At 40.6% G+C, this 18,152-nt stretch overlaps 1 protein-coding gene and 1 pseudogene across 3 annotated transcripts in view; one reads left to right on the top strand and one right to left on the bottom strand.

Annotated features, from left to right (window-relative positions):
* Positions 1-18,152, bottom strand: part of YLPM1 (YLP motif containing 1) — a 75,540-nt gene that overhangs the window by 30,013 nt on the left and 27,375 nt on the right. For all 3 annotated transcript variants that reach the window (XM_042943805.1, XM_042943807.1, XM_042943806.1), the window contains exons 5-11: positions 13,115-15,235; positions 10,375-10,495; positions 2,669-3,089; positions 2,464-2,556; positions 2,049-2,244; positions 1,259-1,377; positions 199-353 (exon numbers count right to left, since the gene is read on the bottom strand). In XM_042943805.1, coding sequence (XP_042799739.1) covers positions 199-353; positions 1,259-1,377; positions 2,049-2,244; positions 2,464-2,556; positions 2,669-3,089; positions 10,375-10,495; positions 13,115-15,235 — 3,226 coding nt within the window. The remainder of the gene's footprint in view (positions 1-198; positions 354-1,258; positions 1,378-2,048; positions 2,245-2,463; positions 2,557-2,668; positions 3,090-10,374; positions 10,496-13,114; positions 15,236-18,152) is intronic.
* LOC122222939 lies at positions 4,174-5,110 on the top strand (annotated as a pseudogene).

Below are 18,152 nucleotides of genomic sequence, written 5' to 3'. Positions count from 1 at the left end.
CAATTAAGTTCTAATTTCTTAAATTCTATAGGGCAGGCAATTTATGAATTTATATGATGACTTGTAGATGATAAGATGCCTTGAATCTGATATTATTACCATGTCACAGAAAAGTAGAGAAATTACGTTCAGGGTATTAAAAAGATCTCCTGATAGCTTCTGATTTGCAAGAAAGCTAGTCAACTACACAGGACTCACTCTCTCAGGTCTGCTCTCTCGGCCAGGTGGTTTCAAAATATCATCTACGTTCTTAGATTCGGGTTTCTTCTCAACCCGTGGGGCTGGAGGTGGCTGGTGGCTTAGTGAAGGAGCTGGCAGGGGCATTCGCTCCTCTGGATAAGTTCTTCGTTCTCCTAGGATTCCAGCAATTGAACAAAATTACTATTTACATGGTAATTATTTAAAATTTTAACTCTCTTCAGTCATCCTAAGGTAATAAAATTCATGATGATTTGGAGGCCACTTCTAAACCTTAATCAGAGAAAGTTTAAAGTAATGTAAATTTACATTTCTTGAAATCAAGAAAATGAAAAGATTTAGGTATGTGATTTTGGGCAAATAGAATGCTCTGAAAAACACTGACTTCATCTTTGTTTGTATTAAATTTAGGGAAAAAGTTAAGCAACAGGACATAGAAGAATAATACATACTTTGCCGATAGTCCCAAGTATGACTTACAGTCTGTCTATAACTTCTGGTTTTACAGTTTTAAGAACAAGAGTTACTAGCTTAGGAAAGCTTGTTCTTACAAATAGGTATGCATTTTTGGTTTAGGTGTATAACAGTGAAAAACAAAAAGCAACCTAAATGTCCAATAATAAGAGTCTCCTACTTTATCCACTCAATGGTATATCATAGAACCATTATTATAATAGGTTTACATACAGAAAAATGTTACGTATCACTGAGAATAAACATGATAAAGAAATTCTATTTACACTTTGATTACAACTTCATTAATACATACGTGAAAAGAGAATGAGAAGAAACATACAAAATTATAGTTGTTGTGGTGTGGTAGGAGGTGGGATTATAACTGATTTTGTTTCTATTTTCCAAAACTTCTTTAATAATACCAAAGAACAATTTATGTTTTCTTTCATTAATTACATTGCTATTTTTGATGATAATGCTCCCATCTCTGATAAATCGGTGCATTCATTTTATTCTGAAAGTTTAAATCCACAGCTATAGGGGGAAACATCTCCAGTGGTCTGTATTCTCAACATCCTCATAGTTAATAAGGCACTTGTTCTACCTCCAAACATGGATGGTCCTTCGTAGGCTGGTCGGTCAGACTTCCGGTCATAGGATGGCCTATCAAATCCCCCTCTTCTGGATGAGGAATGGTCTTTTTTGTCTCGATATGACTGAGTCCTAGAGGTGTAACAGGAAATACTTTAGAAAATTTAAAAAAAACAAAAAAAGGAGGTCTCTGTATTACAATGCAATACCACTATCTGCCCAATTTTCTCCATGGGTAGCTACTACACATAGTCAATATTTTTATTTTTATTTTGCTTTTCCTTTTATTTTATTTTTTTGAGGGGGGAGGGGCAGAGAGAGAGGGAGAGACAGAATCATAAGCAGGCTCTGTGCTCAGCACAGGGGGGCCCAACACGTGGCATGATCTCACGACATGACCTGGGCTGAAATCAAGATGCTTAACTGACTGAGCCACCCAGGTGCCCCACTTTTCCATTTAGATCTGCCTTGCACACAGATGTCTAAAGGGCTCATGAACTGCAAAAATACGTTGTTTACCTACTAATGAAGTAATGACTGTACCTTTATTGACAATACTATTTCCTTTCCTTACAGGCTATCTCCATCTCCCATTTAATTCTCTGGAATTCAAGCTCAGAAAACTCAAGCATCTCGTTTCCTGCAGATTGGTCTGGAACTGCTTTTCCTTCTCCAAATTACACACACATGTATGAGAAGTATACATCATTTACCAAATTTCCCTTAGATACAATGACTTTTGCTGAACGTAAGTCTATGGTAATTTGTACACCTGGCAAAAAGGTATTTTTCATAACACGTACCTATCATCTCGAGGTCGGCGTTCTCTATCAAATCGATCCCGGTCATAGTCAATAACACCACGATCCCGTTCTCGGTCTCTGTGTGTTTCTCGATCCCTTTTGAAATCTCGATGATCTGCCATGACATTACTTTGACGATCAAAATAAGGCTCACGGTCTCTGTCTCTATCATAACGATCACGTTGGCCTGCATGTTCTACAAAAACAATTAGTACAAAGTAAGAGCTATATCCCTTTTCTGAAATAAAAGCAGAAAAGTGCAAATCTAACTTTAGAGCTAGTATAAATTATTGTCCTAAATTCAACTTATGAATCTTTCAGCTATATTAAAGGGAGGCCCAGATAACCTTATCAAAATCACATGATAATTAGGTCCTAAAAGGTTTAAAAATACTGATCTCTCTGGGACTCCTACCTGTCTCAAAAGTTGATCTTTCAGGTAGTGGATCTGGGCGCAAAGTTATTCTTTCTCCATAGGGTATCTGTTCAACTTTATTAGTGGACATATCTGGTGAACCAAATCAGGGATAAAACACTGTAAGAATGAAGCCTAAAGAAGACAAAGCTGAAGCTCACGATTTCCTGAGAATCCCAAATACAAAGCTGTCACCATTACTCACCTCGGCCATGGCCATAATCAACAGTCTGTTGCACTGGGGGTGGTTTGGACATCGGTGGCAGACCCATAGGCATTGGGCCAGGAGGGGGGATGGGAGGGTGAACATGTGGGGGTGGTAACACTGGAGCAGATGGGATTGTTCCAGGTTCTGGTTTAAATTCTGAATTCAGTCCTTGTTCATCATTTGTATCCCAGAGGCCATAGAAAGAATCTTCATCCCAGCGCTCCTGTTCCACAGCTGAAGCCTGTGGCTTTATTACTGGCGGAGGAGGTGGAGGTGGAGGAGGAGGTGGTGGTGGTGGTGGTATTGGGATAGGCGGCCTGGTCACAGGAACAGATGGTCTTGCTGGTGGAGCAGAGGGTCTTACAATTGTTCCTGGTGGTTTACCCATAGGAGGGGGTGGTCTATAGGCCCCTGGAGGCTGGAGAATAGGGTAAATGTGGAGGAGCATTTAGTGGAGGAGCATACCATCATGTTCTCACACGTCGGTAGAAATTAAAACCCGATTTTCCGTCCATACAAGAAAAAGTTCTTTTTCTTTTTAAAACCTTTTTGTGTCTTAAAATACACCATTGGAAGGGTGCCTGGGTAGCTCAGTCAGTTAAGTGTCCGACTTTGGCTCAGGGTGTGATCTTGCAGTTTGGGAGTTCGAGCCCTACATCGGGTTCTGCGCTGATAGTACTGAGCCTGTTTGGGATTCTCTCCCTCTCTCTGCCCCTCTCCCACTAGCGTACCTTCTAGCTCTCTCAAAATAAATAAACTTAAAAAAATAATAATCAGGGGCGCCTGGGTGGCTCAGTCGGTTAAGCATCCGACTTCAGCTCAGGTCATGATCTCGCGGTCTGTGAGTTCGAGCCCCGCGTCGGGCTCTGTGCTGACAGCTCAGAGCCTGGAGCCTGTTTCAGATTCTGTGTCTCCCCCTCCCTGACTCTCCCCCGTTCATGCTCTGTTTCGCTCTGTCTCAAAAACAAATAAACGTTAAAAAAATAATAATCAAATAAAACAAAATACACCGTTGGAGAGAAATATGCAAATCATGTATCTAATAAAGGAACTGTATTTAAAATTTGAAAAATTAGTATAATTTAATGGTAAGACAAATAATAGAAAAAAAATCAGCAAAAAATTTGGAGATTTCTCCAAAGAAGATACACGAATGGCCAATAAGCACTTGAAAAGACACTCAACATCATTAGTCATTAGGGAAATAGATGATGGTTGCACAGCTCAGTACATTTACTAAAAATCACCTAAAATGGGCAAATTATATGGTATGTAGATTATACCTCAATTAGGTTATCAAAAATTGTCCTCGACCTTTCGCTAGATTGGACTGGCTGGCTCCTGCTATTGCGGTGGTGACCCACTTCATTCCCATCCTTCTGACACTCTTACATCTGGAGATCTTCATATTTCTCTAAGTTCTTCCACCTCGGTATATAAACCTGGGCCTTTCTTATAATCTTGCTCTCTTTTTTTTTTCCTTCTACCTTCAGTTCAGCAACATGAATGTGGATCCAGTTCAGGCCCAGTGCCCTCCTTGCCCTGAAGCACCCAATTCTAGGGACTCTTCTCCAATTTCTGAGATTTATGGGCCTGAAGAAAATTATGCATCCTTGCATGTCATCTGCTGAGACACCCTACACGGAGACCGTCTCTCCTCTTCCTTCCTCCATGGTCTGCTTATTCAGGACAGCTTCGTTTCTTCCACCAGTCCCAGAGTAAAACCACTACCCACTTTTGTAGAGGAGAGCACAGTGAAGAAGGAAGATATGGCCCAGGGCAAGAAACAGAAGATCAGAACCGGGTTCTCTTAGACCCAGCTATATGTACTCAATGACAGATTCCAGAGACAGAAATACCTCAGTCTCCAGCAGATGCAAGAACTTTCCAACATTCCGAACCTTAGCTATAAGCAGGTTAAATCCTGGTCCCAGAACCAGAGAATGAAATGTAAGAGGTGGCAGAAGTGGCCAAAGAACAGCAACAGTATGACTCAGAATGGCTCAGCAACTACAGAATACCCAGGCTTCTCTTCCTATCGCTGGGGATACCTGACGAACACTTCTGGAAACCTTCCAATATGGAGTAACCAGACCTGGAACAGCCAGTCTTGGAGCAACCATTTCTGGAACAGTTAGATCTGGTGCCCCCAAGCCTGGAATAGTCAGCTCCACAACTATGGAGAGGAATCCCTGCAATCCCAGATCCAGTTCCAGCAAAATTCTGTCAGTGACTTGGAGTCCATCTTAGAAACTGCTGGGGAAAGCCACAGTGTAAAATGCTTTATTAAATATTTTTTGATATTAGTTAATTAATTAATTATTAATTAATGTTACTTAATACTTAGCACTTTATTAAAGTGCTAAGCATCTTAGTACCCAGCAAGTAATAGGTTTATTCCCAAAGTACTCTGTGAACACACAGCCTGAAGATGTGTGACATGATGAGTATATTATTCAATCTCAGTTTGGGCAGTGGCTGTATTACTTCTCTTACGATTTGTCTTTTAGGGCCCTGTATCTCTGCCTTGATACTGTATCTCATTATGCTTATTGTTTCAACTGAGAAGGTACGATTGGAATCTAATCGAAGAGGTTTCAGTAGCATTGGCTGCTATGGACAACATGATAAAAGATGCTTCTGGCTACAAGTAACTAGATATAACACTTATTTGGATATCTTTAGGTTCTAGAATCCAACTTCAAGAATAGGAAGTAAAAATACAAAGGCAAATGATGAAGGATTACTTGTATTTTCTGAGTTTGTGAGGCTTTACTTATTAGTAACCTCAAATGTTATGATGAAGGGTCAAGCTATAATGTGCTTCATTGGTTTCCTCTGCCCCCTGTGTTATTTTACTACAACTCCTAATTTCTTCGTTATTCTAGTTATTTGTAGAAAGATGTTTTGTATTTTAATGTAGCATGGTAATAGTATCAGTTTGGCTGGTTGGTTTATAGGTTTAAGTACAAATAAATAAAATACCCACTTAAAAAAATTGTCCTCAACACTATCACCCTCCTACCAATGTATCACCCTCTCTTTTTTCTCCTTACTTAAAAAGTAGGGTGCTAGCCACTTGAGATATAAATGTCCCAGGCCCACCCTACATCTACTGAATTTCTGTAGGGGGAGATCCTGGCATTAATTAAAAACCAAAACCTCCCTGAGTAATTCTGTTGTCTGGTTGACAACAGTAGTCTGTGGCAAGACTAGTACCAACACACAACATCAGCACCAGGAAACAACAAAACAAAGAAACTGAATGGGACATTTAGTAACCTCTCCAAGAGGAAGTGCCACTGTTGTGTGCAATGTTTGCATTTGTCTTCCCAAAGCAATCACCAAATGTCAATAGAAATGTGTATTAAGGAGACAGTAGAATCTCTTGACAGATAGGTCCTATCTACTCAATGCTGAAACCCAACTGTCAAATTTTATTTTAATCTCTGCAAGCCTGATTCGAACACTCATTATCCTTTTCTCTTAGTTCGTTGTTTCTGGTTTGTTTTTCATTGACAGCTATTTTAGACCTTAGAGACCCAACAACATACGTTACTTACCTATTTACTCATGTATGGGCTGTACTTTAAGAACAAACTTCCTGGGTAACAAAATGGATTTGGCCATTATGTAAGGAACATTGTTTAACTAGAGGTCACTACAACCCACAGTAAAAGCCAAATGGTTGCTACCTAAGGGTAAACATTTGATTGTAGCACTCTAAAAAATTGCTAATATAGGACAAAAACTATGGTATCTGGAGTACAGCTACCCAGACCTGTTCCAAGTATCTTAAGAACTCTTCAGATTATGTCTATAAATAAAAGTGTTTTCTTTATACTACACAGTGAAAGCAATAGATACATTTGTAAAAAAAAAAAAAAAAAAAAAAAAAAAAAATCCCTACAGTATTTATATGAGAATTACTATCTACAGTATATTAAGAATGGGGCGCCTGGGTGGCTCAGCTCATTGGACATCTGACTCTTGATTTCGGCTCAGGTCATGATCTGACAGTCCTGGGATCGAGCCCAGCATTGTGCTGATAGCACAGAGCCTGCTTGGGTCCTTTCTCTCCTTTTTCTCTGCCCCTCCCCCATTCATGCGAGTGCTCTCTCCCTCTCTCTCCAAATAAATAAACTTAAAACAAAAAGAGTAATATAAATTGGTAAGAAAAAAAACCTTACAAGTCAAACAGACAAATGGATAAAGGACAAAAATAGAATTTTTACAAGAAGAAATATAATATGGAAAAATACTCGTGTTCACTATCAAAAATGCATATTAAAACACTTTATTAAAGCTACTAAATCAACCAAAAATATCAAGTAGCTGGTGCTTGCAAGGCTCTAGCATACATTTTATACATTTAAAAAAAATGTTTTTTATGTTTGAGAGAGAGAGAGAGAGAGAGAGAGAGAAACTGTGAATAGGAGAGGGGCAGAGAGAAAGGGGCACATAGAATCTTGAAGCAGGATCCAGGCTCTGTGCTGACAGCTCAGAGCCCAACGCGAGGCTCGAACTCACGAACCACAAGATCATGACCTGAGCCAAAGTTGGATGACTAACAGACTGAGCCACCCAGGAGCCCCTTTATACAACTATTTTAGAGAGCCATTAGCTATATTCCAGGAATCATTAAAAATGTCCTTATTCTGTAACTGAAATATCCTACTTTGGGATTTTGGGGATCTTAAAATTTAAGAAGTTATCTATGGGACCCGGGGTGGCTCAGTTGGTTAAGCATCTGACTTTGGCTCAGGTCATAATCTCATAGGTCGTAAGTTTGAGCCCCGTGTCAGACTCTGTGTTGACAGTTCAGAGCCCAGAGCCTGCTTCAGATTCTATGTCTCCCCCTCTCTCTCTCTCTCTCTCTGCCCCTCCCTAGCTCATGCTCTGTCTCTCTCTCTCAAAAATAAATGAACATGAAATTTTTTTTTTTTAAATAAGTTACCTAGAGTAAGAACTTGATACAAAGACATTCACTGAAGTTATATTAATAATAAGACTGAAGGATTAGAAGCAAATGTCCAACAGAAGTAGAATAGTTTTAATAAATTATGCATCAAAAGTAATAAAGTATGTAGGAATATGAAAAATGTTTTTGATTTGTTAAGTGAATAAGGCAGAAATGTGGAACTATAATCTAGAGTTTCAACTATTTGCTAAGAGATACAAAGATAAAAGACACAGTTCCTATTATTAGGAGCTCTGTTTAGAAGGAAAGACAGACAAGGTAACAGACAAAATACAACAGGATAATGGCTATGACAGAAGCTTGTACAAGATGTTACAGGGGTACATGTGAAGGCAACCCATCTTACCCAAGGGGAAGAGAAGATACAAAGCTGACTTCTAAAAAACAAACAAGAATTAACTAGTTGGAGAAGAGGATAAGAGAAAGAAAAGAAACTGTAGGTTTAGAGAACAACATGTACGTGCAAAGGCATGGGGAAGTTAAGAGTCTGGCACACTCGCACAGTTGTAAGAAGCTCCACGTGGAAGGAAGGCAGAGTGGAAGGGAGGAGAAGAGCAAGTAATGGTAGGCAGAGGTCAAGCCAGCTCAGGAGAAACATAAAGGGTCATGCACAAGACTTTAGATTTGATCACGTAAGCAGCGGGGAATACAGCATTCTGAAGCGAGGGTGCACGCAACATGGTGAGATTTATGTTTTTAAATGTCCGTTTTTGGGGGCGCCTGGGTGGCTCAGTCGGTTAAGCGGCTGACTTCGGCTCAGGTCATGATCTCACGGTCCATGAGTTCGAGCCCCGCGTCAGGCTCTGTGCTGACAGCTCAGAGCCTGGAGCCTGTTTCAGATTCTGTGTCTCCCTCTCTCTGACCCTCCCCTGTTCATGCTCTGTCTCTCTCTGTCTCAAAAATAAATAAATGTTAAAAAAAATTTAAAAATAAAATAAAATAAAATAAAATAAATGTCCATTTTGGGGCGCCTGGGTGGCTCAGTCAGTTAAGCATCTGACTTCGGCTCAGGTCATGATCTCATGGTTTGTGAGTTCGAGCCCCACGTGGGGCTCTGTGCTGACAGCTCAGAGCCTGGAGCCTGCTTCAGATTCTGTGTCTCTCCCTCTCTCTGCCCCTCCCATGTTCATGCTCTGTCTCTCTGTCTCTCAATAATAAATGTTAAAAAAAAAAAAAAAAATTAAGTGTCCACTTTGGCCAGAAGTCCCATCAGTGCTGCCTAAGGTGAAGTGTAGGGGTACAAAGTGCCACTAGAGAACTTTTTGGGGTGACAGAAATTTCGTTCTTCTTTATATTTGTCAAAACTCAAACTGTAGGCTTAAAATGAGTGGGCTTAAAGTGAGTTAAGATATGTAAACTATACCTCAAAATTTGATTCAAAAATACAATAAAATAATCACTCTAGCAGAATGGAGAATGGATCAGAGGAGAATGAGATGGAGAGATGAATTGGGATGTTTCTGAAATAATCTAGGCAAGAACTGAGGAAGGACAAAACTGAGGTTGTGGGGAAGTGGAGGACAGTATATTTGAACAATATTAAGAAGGTAGTAAAATCAATCAAAAGAATGACTGGATACGGAAGGGCAGGACACAGTAAACAGTTAAGGCTGACTTTTAGGTTTCCAGTTTGGGTGAGTAGGTGATGGTGAGGAGAAAGAACAAGGTTAATGGAAAATGATACTGAGGTCCATTTTGAATATGCCGAGTTTGACAGGAGACACATCCGGAGAGAAACGCTGGAGGCAGACAGATGCACACACAAGTCAGGAGATATGATATGGGGAGGCAATATCATGGTGGTCATTGGTGACAACTATGTAATCTGTTTTGTGTTAGACTATGTGTTATGATGAAAGGGCACACTGAAAAGTGAAGAGTTAATTTCATGAAATGATTTGGGTTTTCCCTCTCATTGTGTTGTTATAAAGCTATTTGCATGACAACATTTTTAAAGGTCATCACTGGCTTAAAGGTAAAATAACAAACAACAACAACAATGAACACAAAACAAAGGGAGAACCTGATCACACAAACCTTTCACAGAACTCTACTGCCTGAACTAGATCATGATGTTTGATCCCTTCCCTAGCTGAGGAACCAGTAGCCCAAGGCAGTGGGGAGACGCTGAGGCTCAAAGGAGGCGGGCTCATAAGGGGCCTCTGCACTGCCCAGATGAAAAACAGGACCATTTCAACAAAAGAGATTATTAGGAAAATTCTACACTTGTGTGAACATGAAGCCATGTAGCTCAGGTGTGCTTGGTGTATTTATCAAAACCTAGGGGGAAAAAGTGGCTGTCACACTTTTGACCACATTTAAAAGATTTTCAAAGGCCAATTACCATTAGCTTTTTACTTTTCCCAAATTTACATTAAAAAAAAATTTTTTAACGTTTATTCATTTTTGAGAGACACAGAGAGACAGAGTATGAGTGGGGCGGGGGGTGGGGGGGCGCGGCAGAGAGGGAGACACAGAATCCAAAGCAGGCTCCAGGCTCTGAGCTGTCAGCACAGAGCCTGACATGCGGCTCGAACTCACTGACCATGAAATCCTGACCCAAGCTGAAGTCGGACACTTAACTGACTGAGCCACCCAGGCACCGCAAATTTACATTTTTTATAGAGGAAATTTATACCTATTACAATGGGAAAAAATCAAACAACATACAAACATACAAAGTAGGAATCATTTCATTTCCCGAGCACACGTTTTTCCATACCGGGTACATTCCAGGCCTTGAAGATGCATTCTGCAACCTCGAGTCCTGGGGTGGCAGATGGTCAGGCATCTGTGGCTCAGACCCAAAGTCTTTCATCTTCTGAAGCTGTTCTTTCTGTTCCCTGTGAACAAATAAAATTGCCATTGTACATTAAGGCATGTTTACTCCAGACCCAGTGACTACAACTGATATCAAAGACAAAGAGATCTTAAGAACCCTGTTCCAAAACCCTCTATGGTGCCCCCAGGGCATCTCCAGGGTAACACTCTCTTGCCTTTATGTAGCTAACTGACTAGTCTTCTACAACCTATAAATGACTATAAATTACTAAACCTATTCAAGGACAGGTTCCACAACCTGCCTCATTAGTCTATTCTAAAATAGCATCTACTGGTCACCTTTTTCTTTCATTGAACAAAAAGTTCTCTCACTATTTTCCTTGTTCAATACTCTCTCGCTAGATGAGAAGTTGCAAACTGGTGGCCAAATACGGCCTACAAAGTTTCTTGTTTGTTTTTTTTTTAATTGGCTTTTCCATCAGTTTTTAAAATCTGAATTAGCTGCCGTTATTTACGAAGCAAAATATTTCACATATAAATTCAAATTGTAAAGAGATTTGGTAACAATGGGTCTATGTCCCCACATGCCAACAATCAGCTGACTGGAGTAATGGCCGTCCACTTCAGATGAAGCGGGTTGCTATAGTCCTCACCACACTCGGTAGAGTTACCCTGGCCCACTTTCACTCATTATAGTTACCTGTCTGGTTCTTGTGGGCACTTTAGTTTATGGCCCAGTGAGAGCTAATGTCAGTCTATACCTTTAAAAACAATACTTCATATTCCTAAAAAGGATTCATGGAACTCTTCATGCTTTTCTTGAATTCTCTGGTCCAATTCCTTCCTTCCTTTCTTTTTCTTTTTTTTTTTTTTTGAGTTTTCCTTACAATGCCCACCATAAACAGGTGTACATCTACTACAACCTCTTTAGACTTTTTACAATTTTCTTCTTACACTGGATGTAGTGCCCCAAATGGACACAAACTAAGGGTCAAAAAAGTTTATTTTCTACCTCATGTAAATGACTTCACACCAATACAACATAGCTTACTTGTATTCAACTATGACAATTCTTATCCATCACTTCATATATTTTAGTTATGCTTATGTTGCCTAGAAAGAGCTTAAAAAAAGGATGATGAAGAAGAAGCACCTTTTATCAAAAGGTTTTCTATACAAAGTAATAACGGATGAAAAGGAAATTTTAAAAAGAAAAGGAAAGAAAACTTGGCAGTTTGGGAACACTAACCAGCTTGGTGTTCTCCATAAACAGAACAGATTTTAGAGCTGGACAGACTGGGTTCAAATTCTGGGTTTGCCACTGATTAGCCAAGTGGACTTAACCTCTCTGAGCTTTAGTGTCATCTGTGAAGTAGGGTATGTCTACTTATCATTGCAGGCCTTTGAGATAAAAGGATCTGAGACCGGAAGACTGAGACAATGTAGGCTAATTATTAGCACAGTGCCCAGCACATGGTGGGTGTTAAGTTAAAGGCGTCTGTAATTTGAAAGTGAATGGTGTGGTAACTAAACGTTCTCTATCATGCTTTCCACATCTTCTTCATGAGTAATCTGGAAAAGTAAAATCTCTCAGAGCATATCTTCTATAGACAGAAATCTGTTGTGTTGCCTGAGGCACCGGATCTTCCATCTTTACCTACAGGGATTTTTCCTCATTGTACTTTTCTAGTCATAAAACTTCAGTTATAGTTTCAATCGGTACAATCCACATAGACCAGAATTGAAAAATGAAGGAAACACAATACACTGGAGTATGTCAAAACCTAACCATTAATTTATTTTCTCAAAACATTGCTCATTCCTAAGAACTTACTCAAAAAGCTTACAATCTATCAATGACTGCTAAATTCTTATCTCAGGACATAGTTGGTTTAGGGATTGAATGAACATACACAAAGTATTCAGTATTCAGTACAGTTCCTGGCACACAGTAAGCATGCAATGTTTCTTCTTCTTCTTCTTCTTCTTCTTTTTTTTTTTTTTTAATTGTTACTCCCTGGGAAGCATTAGATAGATACTTATACATAGGTGATTTTAAATCAAGAAATCCAAATTTTATTCTCCATTTCACAAAGAAAATATTTGATTATGTAGAAATAAGTAACATCCTCAAGTAGAGATATCTGCTTTTAGTTATAAGGAAAAGATAAAACACCCCAGAAAGAAAGTATCAGCAGTTAGCCAAATCTGAGGACGCTTTCAGGTAAACCATTCTGAGCTTCAACAGAGGAAAAACCTTACAGCACTTTCCAAAGTCTTATCAAAGATAAGTGAATATGAAGTCTATAAGATCTAATACCAAAGAACAAAATGCCTCCTGGGGAAAAAAAAGGATGTTACATATGAGCTCTGTGAAATCCAGAGCACTGGAGAGTTGAAGTTTGACACTGAAACATGTACAGGCATGATATGTCAGCAACACATCTATAAAAGCCAAGAATGGCTATCAAACTTTCACATTTCAGGACATAAGCTTACAATTAACACAGTTCCAAAATACATTTCCTAACCCTAAAGCAGCACTGAATGGCCAGAAATATAAATTAAAATTTACAAGAACTTGAAGCAAAACGATTCCATTCACATACATCGCATCACTTTAAAAAAGAGCAGTCTGAATGCGGTTTTGACTAAAAGAAAATCTTAAGTAGTCAACTTACCGAAGCATTTTCAGTTCTTGTGCAGCTTTCAAAATGATTTCGTGCTGCCTCTGACTGAGAACCATTACCCCTCCAAGGCCTTGGTCAGAGTCTAAGTTTGTATCCGACCCCATCATTTCAGAAGAATGATGTGAGGAGGGCATATGTTCCGCCATGGGGGAATGTCTATCCACATCAGATGGGTACCATCTGTCTGACAACCGTTCTCTTTCCCAGTCCATTCTGTCAGGGATATAATCTCGCTTTTCCCGCCATGTATCTCCTCTTTCTGGATACTCTCGGATCCTCAACTCACCCCTATCACGAAAATCTCGATCATACCCATGGTCTCGATTTCTTTCTTCTCTCCATCTATCATCCCGATATCTATCCAAAGGTGGAAGAGGTGGGAGGGGTGGTAAAGGTGGAAGAGATGGAATATCCCGTTCACGAAACTGTGATTCTTGTTCATCCAGTGGTCTCCCATAATCTCTGTCCCACTCATTATCCAAATTTCTATCATACATATCCATGGGTCTTCCAATCCGATCCACATCCCTGTCCAAGTCCCTGTCCATTTCCCTGTTGTAGTCCTCATCCATATCCTGATCTCTCTCCCAATCATCCCACCAAGGGCCTCGTCTATCTCCATCATGAGATCGAGATGGTGGTGCTGAGAACCTGTCCTCTCTGTTATATGGGTCTAGTGTATCATCTTGATAGTCACGTTCGCATTCTCTCCAGTATCTCTCTCTATCCCAATCATCAAGTCTTTCTCGTTCCATTGGAGCATTTCTACCATCTAATGGGAACTCTTCATGCCCTCTCTCTTCTCCATGATTCCATGGAGCTCTAGGAGGCTCATCTCGGTGATATGGATACATTTTTTCCCCACCATCTCCTGGTTCTGGTCTAAATGGACCTCTGTCACGACCAAAATCTGGTCTTCCCAGTCCCCTTTCCCTACTGCCAGGCCCTCGAGGTGGTCCCCTCTCCCTACTCCCAGCTCTTCGTGGTGGTACTCTTTCCCTACTCCCAGCCCTTCGTGGAGGTCCTCTCTCCTGACTGCCAGCCCTCCGAGGTAGTCCCCTTTCTCGGCTGCCAGCTCTACCCCGGTCCTGGCTGCCTTGCAGACCACCTGGCATTTTCTCCCGACTGCCTCCTGGCCTCACCAACCCTCTGTCCCGGCTGCCTTCTCCTCTGCTCATCTTCTCTCGACTGTCTTCTCGTCTACCCATCATCTTATCACGAAAGTCTTCTTGCTTGACCAACCCTGGGCCACGGCTGATTGCCTGACCTCGACCTCTATTTACTAGTCCTTTATCCCGTGTGTCTTCCATTCTGCTTTGCCCAGGACCTCTGTAAGATGAGCTGCTGCCTCGATTGCCTTCTAACCTAGTATCTCTGTTATCTGGCCGAGGCAGCCCTTTATCTTGGTTGTTTTCTGAATGGGGCAGACCAATACCCAAAGGCTTAAAATCATTATCTGCAGTTAATGATGATGATGTTGTCACTGCTGCTCCTCCCTCCATCCCCCCTGGTTTTGAGGGAAAAGTAGATTGAGTAGGTACAGGTTTATTTGCAAGGGGTACAGGCTGAGTAACAGCTTGGGCTTTGTCCATTTGAGTCTCCATACTTTGAGAATTCTGGTCCCAATTAGAAGGCTCTATGGGCCCTTCCGAGACTTCGCTTTTAGGTGGCTCTTGTTGAGAGTCGCTTAGATTCTCATTTGACTGAGCCGCCTTGGCATCCTTTATATCTGCAGCAATGGAAAATGTAGCTGACTGCATTTTAAAATTCTTCTGCTGGTTACTATTGGTGTCTGCTAATGGTTCTTTGTTTCCTGAAAGAGGTTCTGCTTGTGACTTAGGTTGCTGCTGATGTTGCTGTCCAAAAGCTGGCTTGGGGCCTTTCCACTGTGGTCCACTCTGTCGAGGACTGAGGGATGTATTGGGGGTAATATAAAACTGAGATGCTGGCCCCCGGGGAATCATTCCCCATTTGCTTTTAGTGCCCTCTGTTGGGTGACCTTCATATCTGGGTCTTGGCCCATCGGGGCGATTTCCTTCAAAACGAGGCCCTTTGGGTCTCGGTCCTTCACACCTTGACCCTAAATCCTCAAATCTTCGAGGACCATCAAATCTACAAGTAAAACAAAAGATATTACTCAAGACAGTAAAGCAGAAAAAAAAAATATTCTCCATGTAAGAATATTTAAGGCAATCTTGCCTTAGAATCTGTTTACAAAAATGACTCTTTCAGTCATTAAATAAATCCTGAGGTATCTATCTTAGAATCGGTATGCTAAAGTGGCAGTGCTCAGAAGGTCTTAGGACAGGCTTTGGAAATCATGTCAGTATTATTATCATCCACTCCAAAACAACTCCTGCAGCAAGTCACTGATACACTAAATTGTTAAAAAGCAATCATAAGTATTGTGACTTAGTAGACAGAAAAGCCCACTCATCTTAAATGGGGGAAAAAGTGCCACGGCTAACTCTGAGAGTATTTTCAGAATTAAAATAGAACTAAAATCTTAGTAGGAAACAACTAACGAGATAATATAGGATGATTATAAATATTGTTGGAGCTAACATTATCACCTGGACTACTGGACAAACATTCAAAAAGCCAGTAGCCAGCTATATCTTAAGAATGTGCCCTAATATTTTAAAGTCTGGACAGTGCCCTGACAATTTGCTACGGACCCACTCGCCCATTCAGAAAATATTTAGACATTCTTTGTCTGTCTAGCTATACTACATCTAGGGGATATACAAATAAAACGTCATCTGTGCCTCAAAGGGTTTACAATCAAGGAGAAAGAGAATCTAAGTATAAATAAATGCCCAAAGGTGCAATGACAGAAGTCTATCTGCATACAACAAGGGCAACAGAGGAGCGGATGGTCAATTCTACCAGGGTAAGGGGGGAGGGGGTGCTGTCCAATAGAGGCTTTATATAATAGATGATGCTTAAATTAAGTCTTGAAAGACAAATTCTCTGAGGCCAGGCTAACAGGGTGTATTGGGAGATAAGGGAAATGGGTGGCAAGGACATCTAAGGAAGCATTATGAGGAAAGGCAGAGAAACACACACCAGCAAAGCACGTCTGGAAGTGCAAACATGGCTCAAGCAAAGAGAGTAGGAAAGCTGGGAAAGGAGTGGAAAGGTAGGGAACAAAGAGATAAGGTAAAGAGTAGGCAAGAATCGAGCTCCAGAAGACTTTGTACACTCTGTGTGGCAGGGACTACTGGTGCTCCTCTAATATGCATTCCCCCTTTTCCTAAAGTATCTGAGCTTCTTCATTCTTAGCTGGACACAAAGCTAGCGAGACTAAAGATTCTCTTTCCCAAACTCTCCTGGAGCTAAAACTTGTAGACATGTTCTGGCTGGGCTGAGAGTGAAAATGACCGACAGCTTCTTCCGGGTCATAGCCTCAAAGGGAAGGGCACATCCTCCTCTTCACCATCTCCTTTTCATTCTGGCTCTGACATGGTGGTGAAGCATCCTGGACCATGTAGATAAGGGCAATATACTAGGGGATGAGAAGTAACAAATCAGAAGGAACTTGGATTCTTGACACTGTAGAGTCATCACATAAGTGCTAAAAGAGAGTAAGCCTTTAAACTTATTAAAGCGTAGGACTTCGGATCTCTGTTACCACCAATGAATTAATTTGGCTGGGTAAGAAGTTAGGAATTACCTAATGAGACTTAGAGCCACTATCGATGGTCTGATTTTTAAAAGATTCCTCTAGCAGAAAAGTAGCAGATAGGTAGGAGAAGTTTACCGTAGGTTGTTTCTACAATTTGAGTAAGTTAAAGTGAAGCCTGTTCTAAGGCAGTGACTGATATGAGGATGTAGAGAAGGAGGTAAAAGTGAAAGATGTGAAGAAAGGTAAAATGGATAGGACTTTCTAACAAGTGAAATTAAAATGATAATAGAAAGGGAAAAATTTAGGACAATTCCAAGTTTCCTGGCTTAGGCGACTAAATGGATGATGATGCCTTTCATGATTTTAATGAGAAACAGAGAGTTTTTCTTTCATTTGTTTGGGAAATCAATGAAGAATGCTAAATTCAGTTTCAGGAGAATATTTATTTCCTATCCCTGTTGACATTAGGCTTTTTGCTGGTCTGGAAGTCTTAGTTTCAAAGGAAGAATGCTTCCATCAGGAAACACCACAGTAACTCCATTAAATTCAACTTGAGACTGCCACCTGGCTACTTGGGTTCTGAATAAACAGGCCAAGAAAGAAGTAACTACATTGGCTGGTAGTGATTGGTCCTGAGTTGCAAGGGGATATTGGGTCACTAGGACACAATGAGGGTACGGAGGAAAATGTCTGGAATGGAGAGCCTCTAGAACACCTCTTAGCGCTTGCATGTCCTGTGATCAAAGTCAATCGAAAACTACAATAACTCAATCCAGGCAGGACTGCCAAGAGCCCAGACCTTTCAAGAATGAAGGTTTGGGTCACTCCACTAGGCAAAAAACGAGGACCAACTGAAATGCATGCTGAGAACAAACGGACTATGAAATGTGTAGTGGAAGAATATAGTTATAAATACCAACCAACTGGTTACATGACCAGTTGCAGAAAGCAGGACTGTAATAGTTATGAGTATTTCTTCCTTAATTTGATACTATATGTTTAAATACATACACATGTATTAGTTAAATGTCCTTGGTTGATCATTCTTTGTCATCTTCTAACATTAGATGTATTAATAATAGTTAATTTTATATCTCAGAATTTAATTTTTTTTAATGTTTATTTTTGAGAGAGAGAGAGAGAGAAAGAGAGAGAGAGAGAGGTGCGGCGCACAAACAGGGGAGGGGCAGAGAGAGAGAGAGGGAGACACAGTGTGAAGCAGGCTCCAGGCTCCAAGTTGTCAGTACAGAGCCTGATGAGGGGCTCGAGCTCACAAACTGCAAGATCATGACTTGAGCCAAAGGTGGATGCTTAACCAGCTGAGCCACCCAGGTGCCCCTATATCTCAAAATTTCAATTACAGAGTATCAAAGAGAGAATGTGAACCAGCTAGGAGAAGAA

Source organism: Panthera leo, chromosome B3 (genome assembly GCF_018350215.1).
Source record: "Panthera leo isolate Ple1 chromosome B3, P.leo_Ple1_pat1.1, whole genome shotgun sequence".
Lineage (NCBI taxonomy): Eukaryota > Metazoa > Chordata > Mammalia > Carnivora > Felidae > Panthera > Panthera leo.
Note: the sequence above shows the minus strand (reverse complement) of the source record. Positions and strands in the feature narration are given on the sequence as shown.